At 36.4% G+C, this 18610-nt stretch overlaps 1 protein-coding gene across 1 annotated transcript in view; it reads left to right on the top strand.

The window, feature by feature from the left end:
• Positions 1-18610, top strand: part of GASK1B (golgi associated kinase 1B) — a 40312-nt gene that overhangs the window by 10439 nt on the left and 11263 nt on the right. The window contains exon 2 of the mRNA XM_036887853.2: positions 3416-3630. Coding sequence (XP_036743748.2) covers positions 3416-3630 — 215 coding nt within the window. The remainder of the gene's footprint in view (positions 1-3415; positions 3631-18610) is intronic.

Here is an 18610-nt window from a genome sequence, read left to right as displayed (position 1 = left end):
AAGGTCTCCATTTTCGATATGTCTCACTCTGTTCTTTCTATGTGAAGCATGGGAAACAAGAGATCCTTTGGAGGATACCTGAAGGATGATTGCAAATACTTGCTTTTTGAGTCAGAAAACTAACAATATTTAAACCCTTGAGCAGAAGTCAAATTTCATCTAATCCTTCAAATTTCCTCCTCCCTCAAGGCTGTCCCAGAATTTTGTATTCTTACTTTGCTTCCGTCACACTTACCAATTTGTTCACCTTCACTGACTATCAACCAAGAGATCTTACCTACATTGCCACCTCAATCTAATACTTTTAATTGCCAGAACACTACTGTGTTAGGCATTGTAGAAAAATAGAGCAGATAGTACTTACGGGATCATTATCAACTAGACACCTGCTATACACCATCACTGAAGTTGCCCCAACACCTACAGCTGCCTTCAGTGTTTAGAAGTCTTTAGAATTCAGGTTTTCCTATAGTATGACCTCAGCAGTCATGATGGAACCTGACAGACTTTTTTTCCTCTAACAAAGATGAGCCTCAGGTGTTGATTGGCCTTTGTTTGCTTTCCTAGGTTTTGTAGAATTGTATTTAATGAAGGGCTTTGAATTGAAAAGTCACTTTCCGTTTTTGTCTTGCTTATGAGGAACTTAGCCCAAGAAATAGAAAGGACTTTAGATTTCAGAATTCAGGACATTCTTACTTATTTTTGCACAGTGGCAGGTGCAGACAGACACTCACAGCCCCACCTCACATGCTTAGCATTCACCTACAGCTCCACAGAACCAGTCAGTGTTCAAAGTGAGGGGCAAAGGGGATTGTGTATCGTATTCATTCTCACTGAATTTTCATGTTCGTCTTCTCTAAAGAATGTCTTCTTGGTACTTTTGAATGAAGAATGACGTGGGAGGACATCAAAATTCAAGGAAAATATTCAGATATTGGAAAAAATAAGTTTTACTGGCAAGTCTTATTTTTTAAGACAGCTGAATAACCTTTAATTCACATGAACACCCACATATCTTTTAAAACCTGCTTCCTCACCACTCTGACAGAATTTTATCTCTTCACTGTTAAGATTTCAGAGAGTACAGTACTGCATCATTCTGACAAACCTGAATGTGAAGAGATGAATGCTCCTCATCTCTGAAACACTTCAGGGTAAGTTGCTTTAACCAGCTTCCTGTTTTCAGAGGCTATTTTTCTGTCATCCCTTCAGATCTATCAATATTCATTTAATTTTTTTTAACAGCCATATTTTATAAAAAGTGAAATTCTCCTCACAGTAGGACTGAGCTCTGCAACCTGGAGCCATACCGATTACTCTTATCTTGAGGGCTGTGTGTGCTGATACGTAGAAAGAAGACCTGTATGTTCAGGATCCACAACCACCCGTGTCCAGCCTGAGAAGCACTGCTTTCTTACTTTTAAAATAAGAAACAAATTATTTCTAAAGGAAAAGAAAAACAGCTCAGAAGGTTGTTAACTGTTTCAGTTGTTTATGTAGATCATTTCTTTGTTTCTCTGAGGTCCCTGTGTGAATCACTAGCAAACTGCTGGTCTGTCTGTCTTGCTTATTGATTGAAGTTCAGTACTAGGTTTCAACTCCCTCCGCATGCTTCCTAGCCCTAGAACGCAAAGTGCTATCGTGTATCTCTGTGGTGAAAGACCCTGAGGGACAGGGGGTCTCAGTGTTTATCTTCAGAAGGCTGAAGTACACATCTTTGAAAGCTGTGTTGTTTCTTCTACGTGCATTTGGTTACACTGGTCTGCATGTGTGTCCCACCTCATGACAGACTGCTTTTACCTGGAATTGACTGTTATTATTTGAATTTTCATAGTATTTGGAGTACACGCATTTAAAATTATATTTATCTTATGTCTAAAAAGATAATTAGGTCCCAGCAGCCCCAAATCATTCAGCAAAATGGAATAAATGGAAAGGAGAATGTTAAAAAGGAAGTTCTTTAGTTACAGCCCATGCTGTATTCTCTATTTTTCTCTTAATTGTGTGTCAATGACTGGCATATTTTCCACAATCTGAAGAATTTTCCACATGCCGTGCTCTAAATTGCAAGGCTAAAGGAGAAAGGTTTTCTTTTTTTTTTTGAACAAAACTGAAATGCAGGTGATTAGAAATGATTAAGTGAATGCTGTTAACATTAGTGAGGTCACTGTAACACCAAATATAGGACTGGTTAGAGAAGCAGTTTCCTGTGTTAAAGATCAGAGGTTGAACTCTACAGGAAGGCAGACGGGCAAGGTGATAAAGTAAAAGTCTTTAGCAAAAATAAATACATTCATAGATTAAGAACCTCTCAGGTTATTTAAAAGGGCTCTTAAAAAATTCCTGTAATGTGTTCAGGCATTCCAGTCACAATTTCAGAGGCTTCTATTGTCCAGGTCTGTTAGAATGAGTTAAGAGGGCTTTTTCAGATCTTTGTGACTTAGTTGTCCTTTTTTTTTCCCCATGAGCATCGTTCTGATTTTTAAGTTATAAGCAAAGCTGTTTGACATCATCTGTCAGTGACTTTGTCTGGTAGGAGTGGGGGATTGAAAGTGACATTATTGGTTTTAAGTGTGAAGTGTCATTTAATGTACTCCTCATGGTCTTCCCTGTTTCTGATGACTTCACCCAGCCTCATCATTCTTTAGACAGGTTAGCAATGAAATTTCTGAACCACATGAGTGAGACAAAACAATCTGAGTGACAGATTTCTTGAAAAGTGACAGATTGCTTGAAAAAAATCATCTATGCACCTTCAATCGAAGAAATGACATTTACTTACATACGCTTTGTAAGGCTTTGTGTGAGTAAATGATCCATTACTAAGAGTGTTGCTGTTTCCCTCAAAAAAGAAAAAAACCTTCTGCTGCTTTTTTCTTTCTTTGCAGATTATAGTGACTGCTGTGAACCATACAATTTCACTTTTAAATTTGTGACTTCTAAAATTTCTTTTTCTTCTTGACATCATGATGTGGCCTCAGAAAAATCAGACAGTTGTTATTGCAAATAGAGAGCTGCTCCACTCAGACACTGAAGAGACAGACAATTATAAATGCCTGGATTCTTTTTCTTTTTCATGGTGGCTGCTTTTAGATGTGGAAGAAAACTACATTCACCAGAGGTCATTGTTACTGGTGATTAGGGACCCATTCCTAATACATCTGTGAAATACCTTATTGAAAATTTTTTTTCTTTCATTGCCATAACAACAAATTTCTGTTTTATAAAAGACTTACATCAGGAAGTATCATTGAGGCATAAGACTATTTAAAACTTCAGAAGACAAAGGGACTGTATAATATCATCTAATCAAACTCGGGAATGTAACAGGTTGGAGAGGAACACCCCAGGGCACACACTGAGCTCATAGCATGCTAAAAGCATGTCTGTGTTTTTTTTTTTTTGGATTCTGTAGATGGCCGCCCATGTCCTCTCATTCTCTGGGACTCATCTTTATCTCCAACAAGTAATGAGACCCATTCTTCTGTTAAGCTCACCTGGGGAACTTACCAGCAGTTATTGAAACAGAAGTGCTGGCAGAACGGCCGACTACCCAAACCTGAATGGGGTTGCACTGAAATACATCACCATGAGTGGCCCAAGATGGCACTCTTTGACTTTTTGCTACAGGTAAGTTTATCAAGTCAAGTAAGTGGTTATCTCAGACTGGCACTAAATTACATTAAGTCTGACACTAAGGAGTTTTTTGCTCTTTGAGTTTTTATGAAGTCAGAGTTTAAGTTCTGTAATGCTCTGTTTGGCAAGTGTAGTACCAACATTACAAAATTTTATATCCTTTTAGGAGATATCCAGAAATGTCCCTCAGTCCTTTAATTAATTTCTGAAGAAGTAATTCTTTGGCACTTTAGTCACACAATAGTCATACTCATCACAGTTACAGTTTAATGAGATAAATTATTAAATTTATCAACAACTCAACATCAACAACTCTTCAACATAGACAGTCTTATCGCATTTGGGAGGTGAATAAACTAAAGTTTGCTGAGGTTAAGGAACTCACTGAAGTTCTGACGACTACTAAAAGCTGGAGTTGTGATTCCTTAGGATCTGTTGATGGTAATAGTTTGTCTTTTTCCATCATTCTACACTGAGTTTCAGTGGTCACTTGACCTCAAAGCATGTAGCCACAATTTCTCTTGTTTTCTTTCCATTATTTTTTTGTAAATATCTTATTAAGATTAGACATTGGAGAATAATAAATATTGATTATCTATATAACTGAGTGACTTGACACTTTATAGGTTTCTTACAATTCTTACCTTCTTTTGATAAACATCTCATGATTCTCTCTGCCCTCTCATTTTGATTACTGCCTTTCCCTTCCTCCATTTTAGAAAAACTGGTTTTCCATTGTTTTCTTAGTAATTAGTATTTTGTGGAAATTAAGGACTGTGTCAGCACATTTGCAAAATGTTCTCCTGTTAATTCCTTTTGTGTATGTGTGACATTTTAGAAAGGGACTAGAGAAGGAGAAAAATGTAGGAAGAAAACCAGTTTAATGCAGAGTCACATTCAAGGGATTAGGAACTGTCAAAAGTAGAGAATTATCTATGGCGTCAGCACCACAGAGCCACCAGTGAGAACTGAGCTGGACAGCAGACTATTTGGTTTGGTGAAGGGACCATCAGGAGTCCCCAAGTACTGCTGAAGAATCCATCTATGAGGCTTAGGCTGGTTTTAAATGTTGTGCATATATTATCTCATTCCACTAATTAACATAGTAACTCTGTGAGGTAGGCACCCTATCTCCATTTCACAGGTAAGGAAACTGAAGCATAAGGAGGTTGTTATTAAGAAGTGTGAAAAGTTTGAGATCTTACCCTTTTTGTAAGCTAGCAAGTTACCCAGCTACATGTTCATAGATGTGCAGAAGACAAACGATGCTGGGACTAGAGACAAATGACTTCATTACTCATGGTACAGCAGGTGACTTGAGCTTCATATTTCTCTGCTCCTCAAGTCCTGTTTGGGTGATACAGAGTGGCCCCTGTGGATGCTGCATAGAGTGGGTTTGTGTCACTGTGGAGGAACTCTTAAGTTTGGCAAATGCCCAGTCTTATGAGAGGCTGCTGGCAAACCTGCCCAACATTTGCCTAGAAGGAGACATCTTTATTATCTTGATCAGGAAACAAATCTGCCTTCCACCCCAGAAAGAGATACTCTTTGTATCTTCCAAGGCTACTTGCTATCCTAATATCCTTGAAGGGATAGTGCAGAACAAAACCTTACAGAAGATGTGTAGAAATGCCATATATAAGTGTCTCTCTCCCTACAGTTACTTAACTTGCTTAGTATTACATAGCTAGCAAGTTTGGTGAACTCTAGATTCCATATTTTTAAGCATTATTGTATGAGAACTACCACATTATCCTTGGGTTACTGAAAGAAGTTGGTAGGATACATTGTATTAGCAATAAAATGGAGATTTCTAGGGTTAAGTAGGTAAAGGTACTCACCATAAGGCCAGATGTTTGTGGGGTGGTTAGCATAGGTGTTGAAGTTCCTGATGATGATGACTAGGGGTAGATGGAGAGGAAATCCATGAGCTTAGGAGTGAAGACTATGAGAAAGGAATGACCTTGAGATTTGTAACTGATGAACATAAGAGCTAACCTATAATTAACAGAAGGCAAATCCTTTTAGATGTTGTCTCTAGTGACATTTAATTCTGGAATCTTCAACTAAATCTCAACCTACCCTCTGTTTTTATCATTCCCCTTTCTATTGAGGTACTCTACAATATTATTAAATGAATAAAAGTGTATTTATGTAACCTCTATGGTGCATTATACTGTAGAAAACAACCACAGGGGTAGCAAAGTAGTAAAAAATAGTTATCCCCACTATCCCACCCAAAGTTTTTTGTTTTTTGTTTTAATTAGGAAAATATAGTGTATGAAACAGATCCATGTAGGAATGGCTATCTGAAAGTTCTTATTGTTCTGGGGTCAAAAGAGGAAGAGCACTTTGCCATAAAATAGATAGTAACGGATGAAGGAAATGGGATTGGTAGTATTCCTATCACATTTAGGTCCTCCTATGTACACCAGATGTCTGAAGCAGAGTTTCCTAGGGAAGTAGTGCTACTCCCTGCTCATAAGAGATGTGGTAGAATATGGAGGAAGAGAGCTGTTTCACAAGATGTGTGTTCACTTTGTAGCTCTCTGTTCATTACTCTGACTGAGCATGAACAAATTCCATCTGAGCCAATCTCCTGCTGAGTGCATCGGTAGTTTTTACATCATTATATCTGTTGTTTATATTTTTTAGGATGCATCTGGGCACATTAAATCACTATTACAAATTTTCAACAAAGATAAATATTTCATATCCTTACACTAATACTATTAATAGTCTAACAATCATATAATACTCACTATATACCTAGCTCTGTTCTAAGCACTTGCTACTAAACCCTGAGGTTAATGTATCTACTCTTCACATTAACCCTATTAAGATGATATTATTATTATTATTTGTATTTAAAGAAATCAAGACAGAGAAACAAAGTAACTTGGCCAGAGTTACATATCTGGTATGCAATAGAACCTGAAGTCAAACTGAGGGGGTCCAAGCTTCTGAACAGTGCTTTCTCCTATCCATTTTATGGGGGAATGAGACCATCATCATCCAGTTTTCCAAGTCTTAAAATTGGGAGTCATCTAGGCACTCTGTGATGCTTACCCTCACAATGATACAGTGGCCAAATCCTTGATATCCCTCAAACCCATCTTTTAGGTTAGCTTGGGCTCCTATCTTCCTTCAGCCTTGGTCACTTATTACCTGGATGACTGACTCCCTCCAACCCACTCAAACTGTATTAGCCAAGATGACCTTTGGCTTGAGGTAATGGGCATCAGGCTGCTGTTACCTCTGCAGGAACTGATTCTGTGGTAGGTCAGTTCTATCTATTCCTTCTGCCTGTGGGAGGGTAGGAGGGTTTTTCCTGTTCTTAACAATCCGTGCCAATGAGATCTCTGAAAGACTTTACTGGAATCTGTCCAAGTTAGGACACCAAGTTGCAGTTTCTAATTTTGGCTCTGGCTAACACAGTGATTCTAAAAGTCAGAATCCAAGTGTTAAGAGTTATTTTGGTAGGTGTTTATAAAAGTATATAAAATTATTTATATGAGGATGACATCTGTGAGAATGGACATTTTTTTCATTCATGCAACATTTATTTAATGTCCTCAGTACAATAGACACTGATTTCTTCTAGATGATGCAACATTTTACAATTTCACCATTTAATGTATGAGGGTGCTATTTCCCTTTCTCTTGCCAACTTTATGAAGAGGAAAACTAGCTAATACGTTGCTGGTTTCATAGAAGATAATGGCATCTTGTTTATATTTCCAGTTTTTCATTATGAGTGAGATTGAGGATATCATATTTTAAAATATTGGTTATTTGTATTTTGTTTTCTATGACTTGCCTATTCAAATCATTGCCCTTTTTATTTCATTCTTCAACTTTTTCTTATTGATCTATAACAACATTTTGTATATTATGAAAATTAGCCTTTATCAATCCTGTATGTCTCAGTTTTTCTCACTTTGTTGTTTTAGTTTTCACTTTGGTCATAGTAGATTTTATACCAGAGAAATTGAACATTTTTGAATAAGATCATATCTTAATTGATCTTTTTATTTTCTATATTTAGCTTCATGCAATGTTTATTTAAAATGTTTACTGAACAAATAAATGAGCAGATGAACAAACTTAGTTCATTTTTCATGAGTACCATAATAATTATCTTTCACATAATAATCCTTCTCATCAATTACACTGACATATTTATTTTAAAGTCGAATATATACCTATTTAAATGCTGCTTGGAAATGTGTTGCAGTGAATTGAATGGATTTTGTGAAGAATCTTAGAAAATTATGCCTGAAGCAAATAAAAAGCACTTGCTCTATGATGCTACAGCAAGACCAAAGGAATACAGAACCCAGTTGTTAATTTTCTATACACAACAATCTTTTTGTTTGGCCCAATTAACAAATCTACATTCATAAAGGCTATGCCATTTTACTGGGCCTGTAAAATGTGATCAAGGCACAAGTAACCTTTTATTCTTAATGCGTGGGGATATGAACTGTGCAGACAAAAATCCACCTCCATTAGGATGACAAAGATTAGTATTCTAGACAGCATTTGAGTTTCTGAGATTTGCTCAAATTTCTTTCAAAAGATTACATAAAATAACAGAAGATTTAGGATGTAGAAAACTTACTTTTGACTTCAGAGATTGTCTGTGTAATGGTTATGAATTGAGATTCTGGAACCAGTCTGATCAATTGGAATCCCAATGTCTGTACTGATGTTTTTTAACATTTAGAAGTTACTTAACCTCTCTCTCTGCCTCAGTTTCCTCATCTTTATAATATGAATAATAATATTGTTTATCCAGAGGGCTGTTGAAAGAATTCTTTTATACAATAAAGGATTTAGAATAATGCTGGTACTCAGTGACTATTATATATTTAAAAAATTGATCATCCAGAAATAATGGTAGAAGTAAATATCCATATAAGAATTAAACTATTTTGTTATTCATTAAACTGTAAGTCATTCCCAAATTATTTGATTTTTTTTCCTATTCTTATATATTTTCATACCCCTATTATAGATCTTAGCCTATTAAGTTTAATTATTTTTGACTAATCTGTCTTCTTTAATAAGCTGTGAATTTCTCAAGGGCAAGTCCCTGTCCTATTCAATTTTGTCACCTTTCAATCAGCAGCAAAGTATCTGAAAATGTTGTAGTTATTCAGGGTATTATTATTATTATTTTTTTTTGAGAGGGCATATCTTATATTTATTGATCAAATGGTTATTAACAACAATAAAATTCTGTATAGGGGACTCAATGCACAATCATTAATCAACCCCAATCCTAATTCTCAACAGTCTCCAATCTTCTAAAGTATAACAAACAAGTTCTTACATGGTGAACAAATTCTTACATAGTGAATAAGTTCTTACATGGTGAACAGTGCAAGGGCAGTCATCACAGAAACTTTTGGTTTTGATCACGCATCATGAACTATAAACAATCAGGTCAAATATGAATATTCGTTTGATTTTTATACTTGATTTATATGTGGATCCCACATTTCTCCCTTTATTATTATTATTATTTTTAATAAAATGCTGAAGTGGTAGGTAGATGTAAGATAAAGGTAGAAAACTTAGTTTAGTGTTGTAAGAGAGCAAATGTAGATGATCAGGTGTGTGCCTGTAGACTATGTGTTAATCCAAGCTAGACAAGGGCAATAAAACATCCACGGATGCAGAAGATTTCTCTCAAAACAGGGGGAGAGAGGTTCTAAGCCTCACCTCTGTTGATCCCCAATTTCTCACCTGGTGGCCCCCCTGCGACTGTGCCTGTCTTAGGTTGTTCCTCCCTTGAGGAATCTTACCCGTCTCTGGCTAACCAGTCATCTTCCGGGGCCATACAGGGAGATGTGAAGTTGGTAAGTGAGAGAGAAGCAGGGCATTATTTTTTTGATCAAAGAAAACTACCTGCTTATATTAAAATACTAAATCATAAGTGTCAAATTAAAAATATTAAAAGTGAAAGAAAAAAGTTCTACTTGCAATAAAGGAATACACTTTTATTAAAGGAAAGGAATTAGAACCTCAAAAAATGGAAAATCAAATTAATAAAAATATTTAATATTTTTATTATTTAATGGAGTTCTTCCTGTGCTTACATTTTTTAAGAATAACTTTATTTGATGAGACGTTAAGGGGTATTTACACTGAGGGGGACCAACAGAGATGTGTCTTGGGACATGCTTGGTTCCACCAGTGGCAAAATAAATTACACATACTTTTTCCACTTGGATACGACAGACGTTTTCTGAGCTGTTCTCTGTTGCAGATACTGAGCAGGTGATCAGGTGATGCAAAGGTGGATGAGCTCGTCTCCCTGCCCTCAAGGGTTCTGCAATCTAATAGAAGAGGTGAATATTTACAGCAGAAAATAATCAAGTATCATAATTGAGTTCAGCTTAACATTCTATGCAAAAATATCAGATGCTATTAATTCTCTTGGATTTGGAGGTGAGAGAGCGCAGATGGAGTGCAGATTTAATTTAGGAACTGAAGAACTTGGAGAAATCAGGTGAGTGTAAGAGGCAAGAAGAGCATTTCAGAGAAAGGGATTCTAACAAGGGTCAAAAATGTGAATATGTTCTGAGTGGGAAAAATGGTGCTTACAGAAACTTTTGTGCCATTAAGGGAGTTTTCTCCCAGGTGGCTTTGAGCAATAAACTTAAGTTCCTAGGATCAACAAGCAGCAACAATATGAACTGGTATGCCTGGCCCACCAGGGCTGTCTCTCTTCAGTTAACTCTCCTGAAACTCTTACCTCGCTTCTAATGATTTAGGTCCTGAACATGGTGAATTAGAAGGTGTTACTCTTTGACCTATTGTCTCCTCTATACTCAGTGCAGCATTTTTTTCCACTTAATGGTGTGATGATAGTGAGAGTAAAAACTCCAACCATCATCTAAATAAGAGGAAATGCTACTTTTCACTACAAGAAAATTTGTTTCTGCAGGAATATCCCATATGCTAGACAAAGAAAGGTTCTCACTCCAGCCTCTATGGTAAAACAAGAGGGTCTTCCTCTCTGTCTTTTCCTACTATTCAATGATCAAGGGTCTCACCTCCAAATTTCAGAGGTCAGTATGGAAAAACAGTCACTGACAGGTGCCTTAACATCAGGAAGCCTAGTGATCCGGGGTACTGGACACTGGGGTTTCAAAGAGTTCGAGTCAAATTTTCTTGTTTTGGAGAATTAGCAACTGGCAGTCTAAATAGCCTCTAGCCATGTATTTATTGGTAATTCTAAGAGAGCAGATGGTATAGCTTCTTGTTCACTTGCTAGCAAACAATGAGGGATGATGTAGCCAGATACTGTCTTGGCTTCAAGTAGCAAAGAAAGTCTGGGGTTAGCTCTGGCATTATTGGTTGGCATGCTGAATTGGCTGGGACCTAGGGGCAAAGATTGCCAAGGATCATAAGGTTTAGAGAACAATATAGTCCTGCATTTTATTGTTTACTGAAAAATCTTTACAATACGCTTTTTATGATGAGAATCACAGTGGTTCACTTCATTCCAGAATGTCACTTACAAGGTAAAGAACATGGGGAGTGTCATTCTCGGCGTTACAAATAACAAACTCCAAACTTTGCATGTAATGACATGCCTAGCATTGGCTCTACATATCTTCATACTTTGTCACAGATTTGTTTCTGATATCAAAGAACATAGAGAGTTTGCAGAGAAAAAGGTGTAAATGAAATGGCTAAACAGTGTCCAAAAAGTAAGGGTTTTGGCTATCTTAATAGTTCAAAGACATTTGACTTACAATTTTTATTAAATTTTTTTATTTTACAACTTTAACATAACTGTTTTTAAATAAGTCATCACAGCTAGGGAAAGAGCACAGAGGACATCATTTTTATTGCATATGTAGCTTAAACAATAATTTACTAACAGCAACTTGTCATTTCAGCCTCTCAAACTTGGTATCAAGAAGCAAATTTGTTAATTCATCCCCTAGAAGTTTGCAGTCTTGACTTACCCATTTCTATGCATGATATTACTATTTTTAATATCAGCTGGGTTTGAAACTTTTGAGTTGTTTTTGATCCTCCTTTGCTTAGTGCCTCATATTTGTGTCACACTGAACATTGACAGTTCCTTAAGTTCACTCCAATTATATTTTCTTTTTCAGTCCTATTATCAATGCCCTATCAGACTCATGAATATAGGTCAAGATGTTGCAAGAGAACCATAGCTGATCTTGTGTCTAGTCTTCCCCAGCTGCAATTTGGTGTGCACATCATTGCTGAATTTCTCTCTCCTACTTCTCTACTATTCATATTGCTTCTTGCAAACAAAAAAAAATCTGTAAGACTTCCATAATGGAAAAATTAATTTTAAGTGTCTTAATGTACTTAAGTTTTCACTATGGAAAAAATTAAACATTTACAAAAGTAAATAGAATATTATAATGTACCCTCATGCACCTACAAAATGCAACTATTAATCAACTCATGACCAGTCTTGTTTCATCTATCCTTCTCTAATTGCCATGACCACACTCATTGGCAACAAATCCCAGATATCATATTCTTTCATCTGCAAATATTTCAGTATTGCCAGTAGAAGAGTAAACACAAACACATAACCAATATCACCTCAAAGGTATAATTAGCAGTAGTTTCAGTCAGATTTGTGGTCAAATTTTCATTGTCTTGTATTTGTTTATTTATTACTTCATAGTTTGTTTATTTGAGTCAGGATTCATAAGGGAGCCTAGACTTTGTGATTGATTGGTATGTCTATTTTAATCTATAGACTCAACCTCTATCTCTTCTTTTTTTCCTGTCAATTTACTTACTGAAGAAGCCAGGCCATTTGTTTTGCAGAGCGCTAGATTCTGGAGTGTGCTGTTTGCACTTCTATTGTGACTTTATTTGTCCTCCTGTCTTGTCTATTCCAGAGACTTTATCAGATTTAGGTTTAATTTATTTTGTCAAGCCTACTTTATAGATAGTGGTGTTTTCTTCTGCTGGGAGACACTTAATATCTAATTAGTCCTTCTTTTCATGATAGGACTTACTGATGCTGAATTTTGATCCATCAGTTTACTAGGCATTGAGAATGGCGACACTCAAATTCTATCCTTACTTCTTCATTTATTAGTTGGCCTACCTCTTTAGAGTAATTTCCCTTCATTTCTTATCTAGTTATCTAGTGGTACAGTTTATGTAGGAAAAAATTAGCATTGCTTTTAAACACCATGACCTGACCTAACTTCCTGTCCTTTCCTATCTGCTATGATTCTCTTGTAGAGTACTGATGGTTGGGATCAGTGCCCTTGTAAATGAGTTCCAACAGAGCTAGCTGGTCCCTTCTCCTAGGTGAGGACAGAGCTAGAAGCTGGTCTGCAACCAGGAAGGGGGCCTTCTCCAGAAAACAGCTATGCTGGCACATTGATCTCAGACTTCTAGCCTCCAGAACTGTGAGAATAAATGTTTGTTGCTTATAATCCATCCAGTCTGTGGTATTTTATCATAGCAACCTGAATGGACTAAGACACTGACAGATACAAGTACTAATAGATTAGCATAGTGATCACCTGGAAACATGCCGTTTGTAAGGATTTGAATGTATATAAGTGTTTATATGTATATGTAGCTATGATTTTGTGAATCTCCAAATACTGAAAACCTTTAGTGGTCAGGATCATGTCCATATTCCTTCTAGTTTTCTGCAGTGCAGTGTAGAGTTTCTCATTGTAGCATTTGATGCAGTAGGAAACTATGAGATCATGTAAGGCAGTTTCCATGGACCTGTCATTCAGGTCAAGTTATTATAAGAGGCTGTCAATGTAATGTAGTTGAGAGGAACTGCAGAGAACACCTCCTTATGTATTTGTTAACTTCAGGGTTCTCAGTCTACAGAATTTGGGTAGCTAATTCTAGTTTATTCTCAACTTTGGCTCTCAAGGTCTCCATTCCCTTTATTGAGACAAAAAAAAAAAATCCCAAAGAACAAAGACTAGCATAATCCATATCATGCTTTCACCTTCTAGAATTATCTCCTCAAATTTTTTTTTGAATATTTGCTTTCAGAACTTACTTAAGAGATATTTACACATTAAAAAGAAGTTCAAGTCCTCTTTAACCATCTTCTCATGTCCCCTGCCTGCACTTACTAACCAGAGGCCATCACTCTTGTGAGATTAGTGTGCATCTTCCCAGCACACTTTAAACGTAAAATTTAAAGATCATTTTACATGCTTAATAAGTGAATATCTGTGTGAGTGTTTGTGTGTGTGTGTATGTGTTTTAAACTTACAAACTATAGCAGTTGACCACATTGCATTTTTCTACAACTTACTATTCCTGTACTTTGAACAATTAGTGAGGGGCTGGGTTTGTGGTTTTATTATGTCAGAAATAAGGGTGTAGTGGAGATGGATATTAGGGAGTGTCTGTTCCTAAGAACATAGGCCTACAAGGCAGCAGCCAAGAAATTTTCTCTAGATTAGAACCACAATCATTAGATGACAAATGCCACAGAACTTATATTTGTTGCTTTTGGCCACTTTAACATCCTATGAAAGGCTTTGCTTGGCTTCATAGGTGTTTTATTTAAATAGCTTACTTTATAACTGTTTGTTCTCTTTTTTCTGTTAGCATAGCTTGGGAGCTTGGGACTTTTTATTTTACTTTATTAAAAAACCCAGGAATTATAAGCATACAGGATACCACTTACAGGGTTGGATTAAATTCAACAAACTTGAACTGAGGGATTTTTATATTCTGTCTAGACAATTCCCAGTAAGTCCGTGGGCTTCAGTCATCATTTGAGATTTTGTGATTTGGCTCTTGAATCTGACACAATATCATTTCCATGCCTGGGAACTATTGTCCTCTTGTTTCTCAGTACGATTCCTTTCCAAATATCCTCTAGGTTGACCCACTTAACCAATTCCCCTCTGACTATTCATGGAATACATCCCATTTACACATGCTGGTTCCTGCAGAATCCTCTTTTAAAAGAACCTGATCTAGGAAGTCTGTAAAATTTCCCCTTGCATCAGTTCGCCTGCTAGATTGTACCTGATCCTGGGAAGTGAGGCCTTCTCAGTACCTTGGGGAGATGAGGAAACCAACAGTAGATGATACACTTCAAAAGGCAAGCAGTCTCACTCTTTACGGCCCTTCGATGGAATGTATTTCTGCTGCTAAAACTTCTCTTGTAGAGAAGTTCTGTCTTCTTCATCCTGAAGAAGGTATATGGAAGGCACTGACTGATCTATGGGTCTCTCTTTTGGGCTTTGACATCATTGCTATAAAGGAGACCTGACTTTTAGAGACCGCATTTCTCACTTCACAAAATTTAAGCTATTTGTATTATTTTTCATGAAGGCAATTTTGAACTGAAAGAGTTCTCTAACCACACTGACTCTGGTTCATCACAGAGGCATAACTTACTAGCCACCTGGCTTCTACAACAAGAACTCATTTCTCTGAATCCTAGCCCACTTCCTGTGAAGAGTTCTTTGTGTCTCAAAGCATATCCCTCCTATTAAGGAGCACACAGATTCCTCAGTTGTCTGTTTCCAACTTAAGAGCCTTTAAAGTTTTATTATTTTCCCCACCTCCTGTTCAGCATTTATTCTCAGCGATTTCTGGCATTGATTATGCTAAAAGATCATATGCATAAAATGTGGACTAGGAAATTGGTTGACATAGGTCTTTGCTCTTGTGTCTGAATCAAAGGGGAAAATGTCTAGTCAAATAAATTATATTCATAAACCTCATATTGCTAAGTGATAACCAACTGAGCATTTCTGGGTCAATTCTAATTATTAATAAGAAATGGAGTATGTTATTTAATTATATGTCATTTTTCTTATTTCAACCCTTGCTATGGTATTTTTAGACTATGCTGAAATGGATCAGTGCATAAACAGTACGTTTCAATCCTAAGTCTTGTTGTATACATAGCTGGGCTGGAGGGAATCAGAGATTTGAGGAAGCCTTGGTGAGTCCATGAATAACCTTTTGGTATTCAAAGATTATTTAGTGCACTGTTTGAGCTAGCTTTTGGTATTGGCTTCCGCATAAGATATGGTTTCCCCATAATCTTATGCCATTGAACCGTAGACAGTTTGAAACCAGCCTTAACTGCTGTGTTCCAGGGAAACAGGACATTTAATCATTGGATCTCTGGATAAATCTGGCAAGAAGCAAGTAAGAAAATCATGGAAAAGTTAACACAATAGTATATCCACATGCATACCTGGGATGGCAGGAGATATTCATCTGACTCAATATACATATATTTGTATATAATTAGTTTTAAAAGATTTATGGTTCATTTTGCCCAATGAAGTAGTGTCAGAGAGGATTGAGTGAGTGCTGGTTCATGAGGATTCTATTAGTTCCATGTTCTTCCAAGTTGTTATTATGGACTTAGATAACTAAGAGATAAATGAAACTTCAAAATATTATCGCTGTTGTCTAGTCAAATTGGGTGGGACTGTTTGGGTCCGTGGCTTTTCTGCAGCCCTTTCAGAGGGTAGTTCCATAATAATATTGAGACCATTTTTGCTTTTACACTCTGTTGATATTTGCAGTAGTAGGTGAATCTCTTGGTGCCTTAGCATGAATCAAAACTGGCGCCAAACTACCAAGAATTGTTTTCCTTTTCATTACCCCTGTGTTCACATAATAAAAACACATGGAATAAGTGCATGATTTACTTAAAAATGTCCTTGATGAAGCCATAGTAAAAACTTTCTTTGTCTTAAACCTCTACCAGTAAGTGTACATCTTTTTAATATTCTGTGTGCAACATGGAAAGAATGCATAAAGCACTCCTGTGCATCCCACAGTACAGTGGTTGTCTTGAGGAAAATCATTTATGTAGTTGCTTGAATCGTGAGCTGAAGTAGCTGCTTTTTTATTAAATAAGATTTTAACTTGAAAGAACAATCCCATTAATCTTATTATTTTTTTGAAAGGATATAAAAATATATTATGTTAACATATATTGGGTCTATCAGTGTTATTTGTAAATGGATGAATATATAACTATGTAAAATTTTTTCAATTTTAATTTCTATATGGTAAATAACTCACATAAATTAATCCTTTCTGGGATCTTTGATAATTTTAAGAGTGTCAAAGGGTTCTAGAAGAAGAAAGTTTGAGAACCATGGCTCTAGGGTAATTTTCCTAAAATACTTCTCCCTTTGTCTAGTACCTAGTAACTTCAAGGTATTACATCTCTGTGTTTCTGGGATTCTGGGATTCTAATTTTAAGATTCTGAGAGTAGACAATGGGCAGAAAAAAACATGGAGGTCTGGCCTAATTAGAGGTCTTTTGCAGTAGGTGAGCTGAGGAGAGCTGACATTCATTCCTTCATTTTTTTTTTTAGCAAACATCTATTGAGTCTGTGCACACAGTGCACAATATGATGTTGAGCGATGTGGAGGATACACTGTGAATCATGCTTAGAGGCATTAGTTTGTAATCTCCATGAAAGCAAGAATCTGTTTTTTTCTACCTCTGGAGGCAGTGTGGTGAGTCAGGCAGGAGTTAATAGAAATCTGTATCACTCACTATTTGTGTCTCCTTGGACAGATTCCTTACCCTCTTAGAGCTTTTTTATTTATTGGTAATAAGGGGGAAAAAATGATACATATCCTTTCGGATTATTTTGAAAACTAGAAACTTCACGATGTAAAGTGCTTTAGTGGTATCCTGGGATATTGTATCCAAGCTACAGAAAAGGTTTTATTTTACAGTTTTTTGTTAACCCAAAGAGCATAGAAACAAATCCATTTTCAAGTGGGAGATTCTATATGTTCATGTAACAATAGTCTTTGAAAACTTAATTTAGTAAAGCAGAATTTTCTCTCTCCCCCAACTTTATGGAGGTAGTTGACAAATACAATTGTATAGACTTACCGTGTACAATGCAATGATATGATGTATGTATACACTGTGAAATATTTACCATAGTCAAGCTAATTAACATGTCTGTCACCTCACATTGTGTGTGTGTGTGTGTGTGTGTGTGTGTGTGTGTGTGTGTGTGTGTGGTGACAATGCTTAAGATATACTCTGTTAGCAAGTTTGAATTATACAAGATAATATTAACTATACTCTGATCCACAAAACTTATTTATCTTATAACTGAGAGTTCTTACCCTTTGTTCAGCATCTCTCCAATCAATCTCTCCACTTACTGTGCTTTCTAGCCCCTGGCAACCACCACTCTATTCTCAAGCAGTATTTATTTGTAAATAACCGTAAAATAATCAGTTCATCAGAGGTAATTAACTTTTTATAAAGAGAACCAGTTTCCATTAAAAATGAGTTTCAATAGCTTTGGATATGTTACATTAGGTTTTGTTAATCATTGTTAGAGAAAAGCTATTCACTGGATTTGTTAAAGATGGTAAGGCAGACCTTATTTGGGACCATCCTGATGGGTATAGGGGGCACTGTGATTGGATTTTAAAATGAGAGAAAGAGATTGGGCTCAACCCTCAATACTGCATGTGCAAGTGGGAATTTATAGCCACATACAGGGTAGCAGACAGTGTTTGTTAAATTAGTAATAAGAGGATGCATCAGGGGTAACAGGAGTTCTGGGTAAACTGGCCTAACCAGATTCTTGCCAGAGACAAGGCTGTGTGGTCAGACATCACCTGGGGGGATGGTGGAGGATAAGGACCCCCATTAGATATTGAGAATGATCAGATACCAACTGAGAGGGGTTCTGGTTAAAGTGACTTGGCCAGGTACTTGCTAAAACTAGATTTTATGAGTAAGTGTGCAGACAGGTGGTTCAGAAGGCTGATGAAAGTTTGGTCAAGCACAGAATCTTTGTCACCAAAATCATAATTGTGTTTTATTATAGTCCTTTCATTTGTCTTTATTTTTGTCAGTTTTGTTATTATAAAATATCACATTACACAGGAAAATAAAATTGGAAGAAATCCTATAATATTACTAAATATTAATACATATCAAACC

The sequence above is a fragment of the Manis pentadactyla genome, chromosome 1, assembly GCF_030020395.1.
Source record: "Manis pentadactyla isolate mManPen7 chromosome 1, mManPen7.hap1, whole genome shotgun sequence".
NCBI classification, from domain to species: domain Eukaryota; kingdom Metazoa; phylum Chordata; class Mammalia; order Pholidota; family Manidae; genus Manis; species Manis pentadactyla.
This window is presented reverse-complemented; position numbering and strand designations above follow the sequence as displayed.